General features: G+C 33.0%; 1 protein-coding gene across 1 annotated transcript; it reads right to left on the bottom strand.

The window, feature by feature from the left end:
• Positions 1–3,089: 3,089 nt before the first annotated feature.
• Positions 3,090–10,032, bottom strand: LOC102605216 (NAP1-related protein 2-like). The gene is given in 10 exon segments (NM_001318698.1): positions 3,090–3,134; positions 4,377–4,439; positions 4,537–4,593; positions 4,831–4,891; positions 5,249–5,310; positions 5,415–5,528; positions 5,665–5,736; positions 5,903–5,953; positions 6,057–6,179; positions 9,886–10,032. Coding segments are annotated over 10 exon segments (768 nt in total). The 5' UTR covers positions 10,006–10,032.
• Between the last annotated feature and the right edge of the window lie 2,853 nt (positions 10,033–12,885).

Below are 12,885 nucleotides of genomic sequence, written 5' to 3' on the forward strand. Positions count from 1 at the left end.
TCTATCTCATTTACAACAAGTGTGATCAATAATGCAACATTCATATACATACAAGTATCATAATGAAGCAAGAACAAACATACATCACACAATCATAGAATCACAACCATCACCTACCTCGAAACAAGCTTGAAACCCTACGAAATTTGATCCTTCCCTTTCCGGATTCGTTCCACTTATTCTTGGTCTACAAACAATCATAATAACACGGGAATCAATAAACAATCACTAATTACCCGAATTGCTAACAATTCTATGAACATTAGATCATACCCATGATCCCAAGTATCTAAAATAGGGTTGTTTCCACCATAGAATTTAGATCAAAACCCTCACACATCGATAATGAACCATTCTATTACGTTCTACGGATCGAAAAATGGATTCGGGGAGTGAAAAGCTTACCTTTAGCCTCAAGAATGGCGAAAAACTGTTAGGAGTCGCCTGGGGTTTGTTCCTTAGCTCTAAAAATCAAAAAGTGCAAAATAAGGTCGTTTAGGGGTTTATTTACGACTTTAAGTCGCGACGAACCCGCCACAGCAGCCCTCACCCCGCCAGAGCGGCAAAAACCCTCGCCAAGGCGGCTTGCACGAACCAATAAGCTATTTAAAGAATTTCAAGATCTCCATTTCACAACACACCTCTACCCTTCACGCTAAGATCGATTCCGGGAGTTCTACTCGCCCGAATTTAATTTCGTAAAGTCGTACAGATTCCTTAACGAGTTATCTAACTACTCATTTAATCAAAATCAAAATTAACTCACCCTATTGTTACCAGATTTTCCTACACCTTAATGACTCCAATTTCGTCCAAATCTGGACTAGGTTGGGAAAATCTAAATACTACGAAAAAGTTTTCCGACCCAAAAAATTTCTCCGTTGGCTTTTCTATAACGAGAAACCCAATCGTTACATACTCCCTCTTACTTTTACTTTGCATGCCCTTTAATAATTAATATAAATATATTATCATAATATCTATACTATTCATGTTCAAAATACTTCATTTTAATAAAAAATAATCTGATCGAGGAAAAATAAAAGTAAACTCAAATGTTTAATATCAATTATTTCTTCCATCCCAAATTTTATGATTCAGTTTTCTTTTTAATCAATTTTATAAAGAATGACATATTTACATATTCAGTAACAATTTAAATTTCATGTCAAATCAAACTACTTTTCTTAGAAAATATGCGATGCATCTTATTTTTAATAAAATAAATCAAACAATTAATTAAAAAATAATATCAGAAAAACTAATCCAAAAATACTAACCTCGTCACAATTGTCTTCAAACCAAGCAGCCTCTTATATTATTACTTGCAGTAGTGCATTTTTTTTTCTCACTCGGTGTCATGTACACATATTGGATTTCAACCAAATTTAAATTTGGACTGTAAAGTTCCACATTGGGGTTAAAACTCTCTCTAATAAAGACGACTTCGTATCCAGAATGACTCAAACCCAAAATATTTTGATTAAAAATGAAAGAGTATTTATCACTCCACTGCAACACTTATTGGGTGCAGTTGTGCTTTCTTTTGTGTGGCACACCGCATATGTATATCCCTTTTGTGGAATTTATTTTATTCACTTTTTAGTTTCTAGTTTGGTTGGTAAAATAGATCAATTTGAAGTCTATAAAACACAAACTCTGTCAAAGGAAAATGTCATCAATTCATGCTTCTTTTGAATCTTGAAAAACAATTTGGAAATAAATAATAATCTTAAAAGAAAGCATGAAAAATATGTTTGTGTTTTAATATGCTAAAATTGACTAGTAAAAATGAACGGTTGAATAGGTACTTTCTACCTTACTCATTTGAGATGCTAGTAATTTAGTTGAAAATTTGGATAGCTAAGTTTGAGACAAAATACTTTATATAATTAGTGTTAATGGTGTAAAACATAAAACGTTTTTTTTTTCATTTATGTATAAATCAAACCAAGTTAATTTGAAGAATATGTTATTAAGGATAATTTATGGGGGTCTATTCTTCTCTTTTTGTGAATCTATAGTAAGAATTCCTTAAGTATTTTATTTTATATTTAAGGTGATTCATCTTATTTGTCCGTCTTGATAGATGGAGTTAATTAAATAAAATTAATTGACCTACACGCAAGAAACTCAAGCACCATAATTATATATAAAAAAAAAACATGTACGAAAATATGCATTATTGTTTTCTTAAATTTTTATATGCTATTTTCGTACATTAATTGGTCTGGTTCTAACAATTAGCTGTTGAAAAACACTTTTCAAGTAAATGTTGAGAATATTTCAAATAATTTTTGAACAACAAATATCGAGATCATCGTAAAAACTAACTTCTGTATACATTTGATTTTACGAAACTAAAATCAGTTTTTCTTTATCAAACAGCTTTAGTCTTTTTAGTCTTCTTTCTTGTGAAAATCTTTACTCAAGATTTTAAAACCAAACAGTCTTTATAATCAATGTATAGCAAGATCTTAGCAGCTTAATTGATTGGCTACCTAAACTCCCACCATGTTGATGAAGTTCGATTCATCATGTTATAATCCTCTCCCCTATTTCCCCTACCCCGAATAAAAAATAATCAGGCAAGGATGGAAGAGTGGAAGACGCCAACAGACTACAAGGCTAGCAACTAGCAATCAACCGAGCCACCGGGCTTGAGAATAAGACGAAATTCCTCTTTGATTCACTGATCAAAGAGCAGATTTCAACCTAACAGTTGAATCCCATGCACAACTCAATATAATGAGGAACTCAAAAGCTCGTAAACCGATCTAAACCCATCACATTGTAGAGCACCATGGTACCCTTTTGACTAGATTACTAACGAAAAGCACAACTTGCCAATCAAATAAGGCCAGGATTGAAGAGATTTGGTGTATCAAAAGCATCTACTATATCCATCCCAGGTAAATCCACCAGCAGTTGGCCAGCTACGAAATAGTTTTTTTTTTTTTTGTTAAACTGTCTAATCAGATGGCAAAGCTACCTATGAGTTTGATTATGCAACAAGTTTTAACGTTATATTTGACATCAATTTGAGCGAAGCTTAGAAGAAGGGATAAATTAAAGAGCCAAGGGTGAGTTCAGCCATCATCCTCATCTGCCTCATCATCATCGTCGTCGTTATCCTGATAGAGAGGAATAAAAGATTAGTTCAAAAGCCCATTATATAAGATGTTATAACCAAACTTCAAATGTCAGCGCATTTTCAAATTAGAGCATATACAATATCAATTAAAAGCATGTATACCAAAAGGAATGAGATAAGCATTTAGGTAATTCATTTTCAATCTCAGATATATAAATTACATAAAGCCTTCAAGACAGATTTTGCAAATATTAGACATAATTATAGATGTATATCACTGATTTGACTGTTGTCTGGATAATATAATTCCTTTGTGTATGATACACATACATGACATGAGTGGCAACTTTCTAGCAATTCAGCACACCTAAAATTCATATTTCATCTACACATGGCGGGAAGTAATGAGCTAGTTTCCGGTAAGGTAAAGTCACCTTTCCTCAGGAGAAGTCATACAAATAAACATTTAGATATTGCAAATGCAATTTTGTAGCTTGGAGCCTTTTTACTTCTATGGAAGGTTGGACCACATATATGGGACTCCAAGACGTTTTTGTCCCAATTTACCCTGAAATCCCCTCCTTTCAAGTGGTGTCTAGTGGTAAAAGATGAATACATGTGTTTAAGAATAATGTCAATTCTCTGTCCTGGAAGCATGAGGCTATAAACTACATTTGAAAAGTGTAGATGTCTTCCCCTAATGCCTCAGCTTGCCCTCGTATTACCTGTTACCTATGTCCCACCACTTTCTTTGGTACGTGCTTGTGTTCCTTCCAAGGCTTTAATTAATCATCAGATTGAACGGTACTATGACTATCGATTACTAAAGCAATCCAAGACAGCTGAATTCACCACAGTGCATCAGTTTCTATTTACCATTACTAAAGTTGTGTGGTTCTGGCTGTAGCATCTTGAAGGATACGGTTGTCATTGGAGTCAAGACACAAGAGTAGTTGTGAAAATCCAAGGCCTAAAGAAGCTCAGATCAAAATTGGCCAACTCAAACACTAAAATGTTTAGGGGATAATTATGCATCTCTAGATGTTTGTTTCATGACATTTGCACCATCTATTATGCGAATAAAGGTTTCTACTTTTAACAAGGAACAGTGAGATAGGAACGGACCAAAGGACAGCAATAACATCATAGTACATTTAAGTGATTTAACCATAAATAATCAGAAGATCCAATAGGTTGGTCAGAAAAGCTTATAGCATAAAACCAGAAGGTCCAAATCAAGCAACTTCAAAAAAGAAGATGGTCTAATCTCATCAATATTTACCTCTTCATCTTCATCGTCCTCGTCCGTGTCCTCGTCTCCATCAGAATCTTCTTCATCAGCTTCCTACAAGCAAAGAACAAATTTCTCTTAAGATTGAAGAAGGGAAGAAGAAAGGACAATACATCAGATAACCTTGAAAGAAAAGGTAAAATGTCACTACATTGTTAAAATATTTCAGCGGATTAGGCCATAAGTCCTCCTTAATTATCTCTCCCACCTGCAGTCACAGGGAAACATATTTAATATCTGAAAGAAACTGGATTTTTAAAAGCTTATGTTTGTTGCACTATACAATGTATTCAGTTTCTGATAAGGAAATCAGAGAAAAGACAAAAGATAATTTATTTCATCAATCAATCGTTACATAAGTTGCCATACGATTATGAACTCATCAAATGATTAGCAATGAATGCAACAAAATAAATAATTTCAAGCAGTCAGATACAACAATTACCTCATCACTAAGCCCATCCGCAATGTCTTTCAGCTGAGTCTCAGAAAACCAACTAAAAAAGCTGCATCCATCAGCATATGGTTATTGGTGATATAATATACGGTTAGTAAAAGATCTCAGATACTTCTTCTCACCATATCAATAGAAATTAGACACATGCTAACGTTTTAGAAATTTAACCAAGCAATGTATGGAACAATTATCAATACATAAAAATAATTTTAAAAAAATAAAAAATTATCAATACATAAGATCTTCCTTGGTCCAGATTTTCATTTTCCTTCCAAATCTTTTCTTGAATAATCTTTGTAACTACTCAAGACTTTGTTGTCAAAATCAGGGAGCTTCCTACCTCAAAGCATGGAATTAACAATCCCAGAAGGTCAGTTATATACTCGAGAAAGTGCATAACAATTACCTGTCTTCTGATGCTGGCCGCTTGTTCCCTTTCATCTCAGGATTACCACCATAAGCCGCACCCTTCAAATTACAGTTATTCATCAAGTTTCCATGGAAAAGGGGTCTCAAGGAAGAAGAAAAGGAGGCTTCTAACACATAACAAGTTACACAGAGGTAGCCATTACCATGCCTTCCTTCCACTTAATAGCTGTACCAGTTATCTTTGTTGATCCTTCATCAAGGAATGTATATGTCTTGACCAGTTTTGTATCTTCAAAATAAGGATTTGGTTTGAATATCTGCAGGTTGAAAGAAAAAAAAAATAGAAAGTCAGCAGCAACTTGTTGCAAACACTGTGAGATGATATAAGCTGTTGATGCATATTTAGTACAGCCTTCCAATAAGGAGGAGTGTTTTCAAAAACAAAGAACTTACAAAAGTAAGGGAATAGCCGGATGTCACGTCCTTGAAATCCTCCACATCAAGAGAATCTAAGTACTTGAAGATCTAAATCAAAGGAAGAACATTGTTAAGAAAAGAAGATACCATCCTCACATAATATGTCTAAGAACAATTTAAACAACAGGCACTATAATAAGGCTCTATCACAAAACATTTAAGACATTCCGAAGGAAGTCCTCTAACACAAGTGAAGTTGAATAACATGTCAAACCTTCTGATCTTCCACATTCAAAAGCTCACCAAGTGCAGGGTGACTCAAGAACTGCATAGACAAAAGTTAATTACAGATAAAAATTGTCATTATCACTCAATTTTCCACAACAGGGATGCTAATTGAAATCCGGAAAGATATTGACTGGACTTACGGCAGTCACCCAAAAGTCAGGAATTGATTTAATGAGCTCATTTCGTTTCTCGTAAACAGGCCTCCTTATCTCATTATACTTCTGTTCAATTTCCAATACCTCCTCACTAGCTTGTTCATTCACCTGCACAATGCAAATAAAAAATGGAAGGTCATAATATAATGCAAAAGATATTAACAGCATTTGCTAAACAAATTTAGATGCAATTAAGAACATCAAATTGATAGGTACTTGAACCAGTTTTGTTGAGGCAGTAACTTTTTTATACTATTATGTTGAGCACACAAGGGAAGCAGAATCTCAAAGAAGGTGTATGGGTATAGAGCTAAAAAGAACTGGATAAAACTATACTTCGCGTGAATTGTCAGGGAATGAACTAAGTTCTTACCCCAGAGGCCCAGACCCAATTAAAGTGAACAGCTATGGCTGCTTATTATCGTTAGTAGGTGTTTTCCAGCTAGGCCACCTTATGGACATGATAACACATTTTGCGGTGATCCATAAAGCACAAAAATATGTACTTGCCAAAAGAGATGTGTATAGGTACTCAGAAGTTTGGCACATGTCAATCAGTCAATGACGTGAGCATTGGATACTTCAAAAGAACTTTTTCATTGGAAGGTCGGGATCAAAAAAACCACAGCCAAATGCTGGAATATAACATGTAAATTACACCAACTATTATGCCTCAATCCCAAGAAATTGAGGTCAGCTTTATGAATCTTCATTGTCCATATTGCTTCATCTGAGCTCATATCAGTCCAATATTATATAAATTAGAATTACACATTAAAAAGCAAACAGTAGAAGTTCTCAAAATTCATCTACCATATAAATCTTTGACAGAACTAGAAGACTCATAAAAAACATTGAACTTGAAGCAAACATACTAAATAATATACCAGAAAAGATCTCATTAAACATACCAAAAAAAATATACAATAACTATCTCAATTTGCAATTATACACACCACAAAGTTGGGCACGTGTTAAATGGATCACAGAATAGGGCCGAGTCAAAGTATGCTAATATGTCAGACACACGAAACAAAATCTTATATGATTTTAGTTCCAGACTTGCATCAATCAACTAAGTCTCAAATCTCAATCCTAAATTTAAACTAATTGATCTCAAGAATTATGTCAATGTCCAATAGGAAAATAAAGCATAACTGCTAGCCTTCAGGAATTTCTCAGTTATCCCATATAAAAGAGGGAAATGAATCAATGAAGCATCCCATTCATCAATTATCAACAATCATGTCCATAAGCTCTAAACTGAACTGATTTAGATAGAAAAGAATCAGACCACTTATCAGTTATTAGCAATCATAGTTCATTACATGATTTATTACCATCATAAGTCTTCACACTTTTCCTGTAGATTTTTTCCAAACACTACACTGTTCTTTTCCATATCAAAGTAGGTTACGACTTGAGCTACCGGTCTGGCTACAGTAATTGGCACAAATGAATTGGTCTTGCTAATTGTTAATGGGTCAAACTTGCTCGCTTTTCGCACCTTTAATTCACTAGATGGATTCCCTCTTCTTTCTGAAAAGACGTTACTTTCTATTTCGTTTTCTTATAAAGACTTATTGTGCGATTCATCTATCCGTGATCCAACATTCAATGTTTATTTCGAAGTCACTTAATACTTTGTGATGGTTTCCAGAAATCCAAATAGCCAAAATTTAATATGGAAGTTTCATTCAAACTCTAAGAAGATAAAGTGCACTGTAAATTAGAGGATCCCTTTGAGTGTGGCCAACAGTGGATTAGCTGAATATTGAAGCTAGCAAGCCATAATGAGTGATATCTGACAGATTTCTATGAGATGATGGGATTATGAGTTATTGAAGAGGAGACAAGAAAATTTGGTAAGGAATAAAAGAATAAATGACGAGAGAGAAATTTAGGGGAGAAGGAGATATTAATACATGGAGAATCAGATAGTGTTAGTAACGCATTGGTTGGCAGTATGGATTGTAGTCTTTTTATGTCGTTTAGGGCAAAGTTATCTCATGAGCTAGCTTTTGGGGTTGAGTTACGCCCAAGGTCCATCTTTTGAACTGATAGTAATCTCTAGCAAGAGACTGACAATTTATTATACTCCTTTTTACACTACCACCATCAATAATGACACGTCATAATTAAATCAGGACTCAGGAGCGCTAGCAGCAGAGATTATGTGCCTAAGTGCCTTAATGTTTTGGAAAGGATCCCCTTTTGCTGGTGAAGTGTGTAAAATCTAGCCATATTTAAAGGCTACCATTTGGTTTAAGAAAACCAACTTCAAAGACCTGGAACTAAACGTCAGCCCTTCTTTTGTTCCATTTAATCCATCACGTCACCTTAAGAAGTTAACAAGTGTACCCTAGCAATAAAACGCTTCTTGTCTTCTCCCTTTGTGACTTACACTAAATATATTTTCGACGCTAAGAAAAAACAAAAGGACAATTGTTCAACTAATCATTTCCAATTACAGAGGAATTTAATACTCCCTCCATCCCAAAATAAGTGTCGCTTTTCCCTTTTAGAGAGTCAATTGGATTAACTTTTTAAGCTAAATTGGACTAGATCAACTCAATATCATAAAACTAAAATTTAGATACTCAAAAACTATATGGGAAGTACTATAAGTTGCAATTCTTGTCATGTCAATATGATCAAAACACACATTTTAAAAAAATTGATCAAAGTTCACATACTTTGAATCTTGAGAAGCAAAAAAGCAACAGCCAATTTAGGACGAAAGGAGTAACAAACTTCAAATTTTATCTTATTTTTTGTTGATAACCATGGTATTCAAGCCATCTTCCACGCATCTCGACCAATTCCAAGGGATACCTGCTACTGTTGTTGCTATTCTTTTCTCTATTGTTTTTAACATGACTTATTCACTACTGAATTTTCTTTTCATTACCTAGTTAGAACTGTTTTACTTGAGCCTAGAGTCTTTCGAGAAGAGCCTCTCTGCCTTCACAAGACCCCCACTTGCGGGATTACACTAGGTATGTTGTTGTTGTTGTACCTGCTACATCCCACGTACTAGGTAATTCTGTCCATCAACAAACTTCAAATTTTCTCCCTTCTTTACACTTTAAGCTCTACTCACTCTACAACATCTCCAACAAAACCTAACCTAATCGTAAATCCCAAAAAAAAAAAAATGATCCTCTAATACAGCACAGAAACTTCAGATTTTCTCCCTTGTTTACACTTAAATCTGTCTACCCACTCTACAACATCTCCAACAAAATCTAACCTAATCGTAAATCCCAAAAGAAAGAATGATCCTCTAATACAGCACACAAACTTCAGATTTTCTCCCTTCTTTACACATAAATCTATCTACTCCCTCTACAAATCTCCAAAAAAATCTAAGCTAATCGTAAATCCCAAAAAAAAGAATGATCCTCACACAAACTTCAGATTTTCTCCCTTCTTTACACTTAAAAATCTGTCTACTCACTCTACACACCTCCAACAAAATCTAACCTATTCGTAAGTCCCAAAAAAAAAGAAAAGAATGATCCTCTAATTCAGCACACAAATTTAAGTTAAAAAGCAATGAACAATCAATCGATCAATCAATCAAGTGGCCAATCTGTTTTATTAAAGCAGAAACCTAAAACAAAATCTTTTCTTTCTCTAAAACAAGTGAAAGGGCATCAAAAACATAAATTTCAACAGTTCCCATAATGCAGAATCATATCAAAAGGGGTTGAAAAACTACTAAAACTCCACAATCAAACACTAATAGAAAAATCTCAAAATTTTAAATAAAAAACACAACATGCATTACAAAAAGTGTTAAAGATTAAACCTTTTCAAGTTCATCTTGAACTTCCTGAAGCTTCTCAATGGAGGAAACACCACCAGTATCAATTTGTTGGGCGTTTTCCTCAACTGCTGTCTTCAATTTCTTGGAATTGTCAATCACCATTTTTTTCAGAAACCCTAGAAGGAATCTGCTTAAACCCTAATGCTGAAGAAGAAAGAAGCGTGATTTTCTGTGTTTGCTCCAATCAATTTATTTGTGAACAGACCAAACTATATACAAAGAATTTAATTTCTTTTTTTCCTCTTAAAGTCTTGTAACATTCTCTGTCATCCTCGTATGTTAATTTCACCTGTTAATGTATAACTGCCACGTCATAATAGTTCCAAATTAAGACACTGTTCATCAATTTGACTAGTTTTGTAAAAATGGTGTACTTTTATTTATTGTAAATTTGACTAATTTTGTAAAAATGGTACTCTTATTTATTGTCAATTTGACCAATTTTGTATAAATGAGTTAAGCTAAATGACTTGATAATTTATTTTTTCTAAAATACATTTTAAAATGAGTACTGTAATTCTTTTTGAATATCAGACGACAGAAATTATATTTTAATCAAAATTCCTTAGATTAATTGAAATAGTGTTGTAGGTATAGTAGTGAACATTTTGGAGTAATAAACGCGTCATTGTATGGTTATTATAGAAATAGAGGTATTACTATAGTAATTTTTTAAATCTTTAAGTTGAATTTTCGAGTTTAAATATTTCAAGACAACGAAAAATTCTTGATGAATTAGATGCTACCAGGGGCGTATCTAGGTGGGGGTCATCGAGTTCACATGAACTCATGCTCCCCTTTCTGAATTGTAAAATATAGATGTCTCGAAGTGTATCTATATATAGTTGAACCTATAGTTAGTCAATTAGGACAAATTTATATCTTAGATCCATTTTTTTATATTAGTTACTCATTCTTTCAAAATTCTGAATACGCCTCTGGATATTACTTAAGTTATTTTGTTGTTTCTAGTTTGGGCTTTATTAGAAAGGTCCATGATACTTGGCCCGACCAAGTGTGCTTTTCTGTTTAAAAAATGTGTTACAAGTCACTGCCGTGCAAGTTTCTGCTATTCTTTTTCAGTGAGGATGGCATGATATTTGCCTCAATTTAGGTGAGTTTGTTACATTCTTATGTACAACACGCAAATCCTTAAACAACACTGCCCATTAGTGCCATATCACTTGTCCTCCATCGTCGTGAACAGAAAATAGTTTTTTCATATTAGTTTTTTGTGTGTATAAAAATGTAAATACCTGAAAAATCAATTACTGGTAAAAACTTCACCACTATGAAGATGTGTCACCCATGTCAAAGCTATCATATTCACACGTGATTTTAGGTATGACACATGCTATTATTATAGCCTAATTACCAATAAAGTGAGTAAAAACGGGAAAACACTTTTTTTCTTTTTTAGTTTGTTAACAAAAGGGACATATTTTGTATTTAGAAATAATTTAATTATATTTTTAATGAAAAATTTATAGCCACGATTTTTTTATAATTTATTTAGATCACAAATTCAACAAAAACCTTCTAAAACTTTGCACTCTATCAAACACTCTTAAATGTAGCATCCCTGATGGACCATATAATTTTGGCCCAAGGGAATTACATGATATCCATATAAATTAGGGATAATTGTACAGAATGACAAACTTATAATCTAAAATAAATGGAGTAGTTACTGTTTGATTTAATTGCACCCCATAGAAAACGTTTGCCAGTCGCCTCTCTCCCTCCAAATTCTCTCTCGCCACTCTCCCTTTCTCGCTCGCTCCCTCTGTGCTCGCCTCTCTCGCTTTATACAACATAATTGTATAAATTGCGTTTCTGTTTTGTATAAAGCGAGAGAAAATTGTATATACACATGCAAATACATATATATTCACCCTATACACTTATAATTATACAATAAAAATATTCCCCTGCACAGTTCTCTTTTGCCTTTCTCGTTTTATACAACAAAATTGTATAAATTGTGTTTTTGTTTGTATAAAGCGAGAGAAAATTGTATATACACATGCAAATACATATATAATCGTCATATACACTTATAATTATACAATAAAAATATTCCCCTGCACAGTTCTCTTTTGCCTTTCTCGTTTTATACAACAAAATTGTATAAATTGTGTTTTTGTTTGTATAAAGCGAGAGAAAATTGTATATACACATGCAAATACATATATATTCACCCTATACACTTATAATTATACAATAAAAATATTCCCCTGCCTAGTTTTATGTTTGTATAATGTATAATTTATGTTTGTATAACAAACGAGAGACTAACAACAATTTATACAATTGGTCTGCCAGCGAAATTATACAAATCTGAAGAGGAGCCAACGAATTATACAATTGCTTCTTTTTGTATATATGTATAGAGAAATAGACATAGCTTTCAATTGTATATGTATAGCGAATTATACATATATATGTTTGTTATGGAGCGCAATTATGCAAACTTTGCTATAGCATACAAATATAATTTTTTTTGTTTGTTATATGTGAAAGTTGCTCTAAAAATTAAGGTCTAGTGGCTTTAACCCATAAGGCCCATGGTTGGATTTAAAATAGGGAAATTAAGCAAATACCCCCATAAAATTAAAATAATTACAAATATATAATCATTTATATTCATAATCCACTAAATAATTACACTATATATTTCCTACTAATTTTGCTTATCTAATATACTAATTCAGTATCATATACTGTATTGGTATCATTAAGACAAATAATTTAGCTTAATTGATACTAAATCAGTATATATGTATATTGTATTGGTATCATTAAGGTTTCTTGTTCAAATTTTACTCATTAGTCAATGATACTATAAGAGTATATGTATATTGTTGTGATATCATATATACTATTATAGATAATGAGCAATTTTTGAACAAGAAGCCTGAATGATATCACAACAATATACATATACTCTCATAGTGTCATTGACTAATGAGTAATTTCTAA

Source organism: Solanum tuberosum, unplaced genomic scaffold (assembly GCF_000226075.1).
Source record: "Solanum tuberosum cultivar DM 1-3 516 R44 unplaced genomic scaffold, SolTub_3.0 scf00241, whole genome shotgun sequence".
Taxonomy (NCBI): Eukaryota; Viridiplantae; Streptophyta; class Magnoliopsida; order Solanales; family Solanaceae; genus Solanum; species Solanum tuberosum.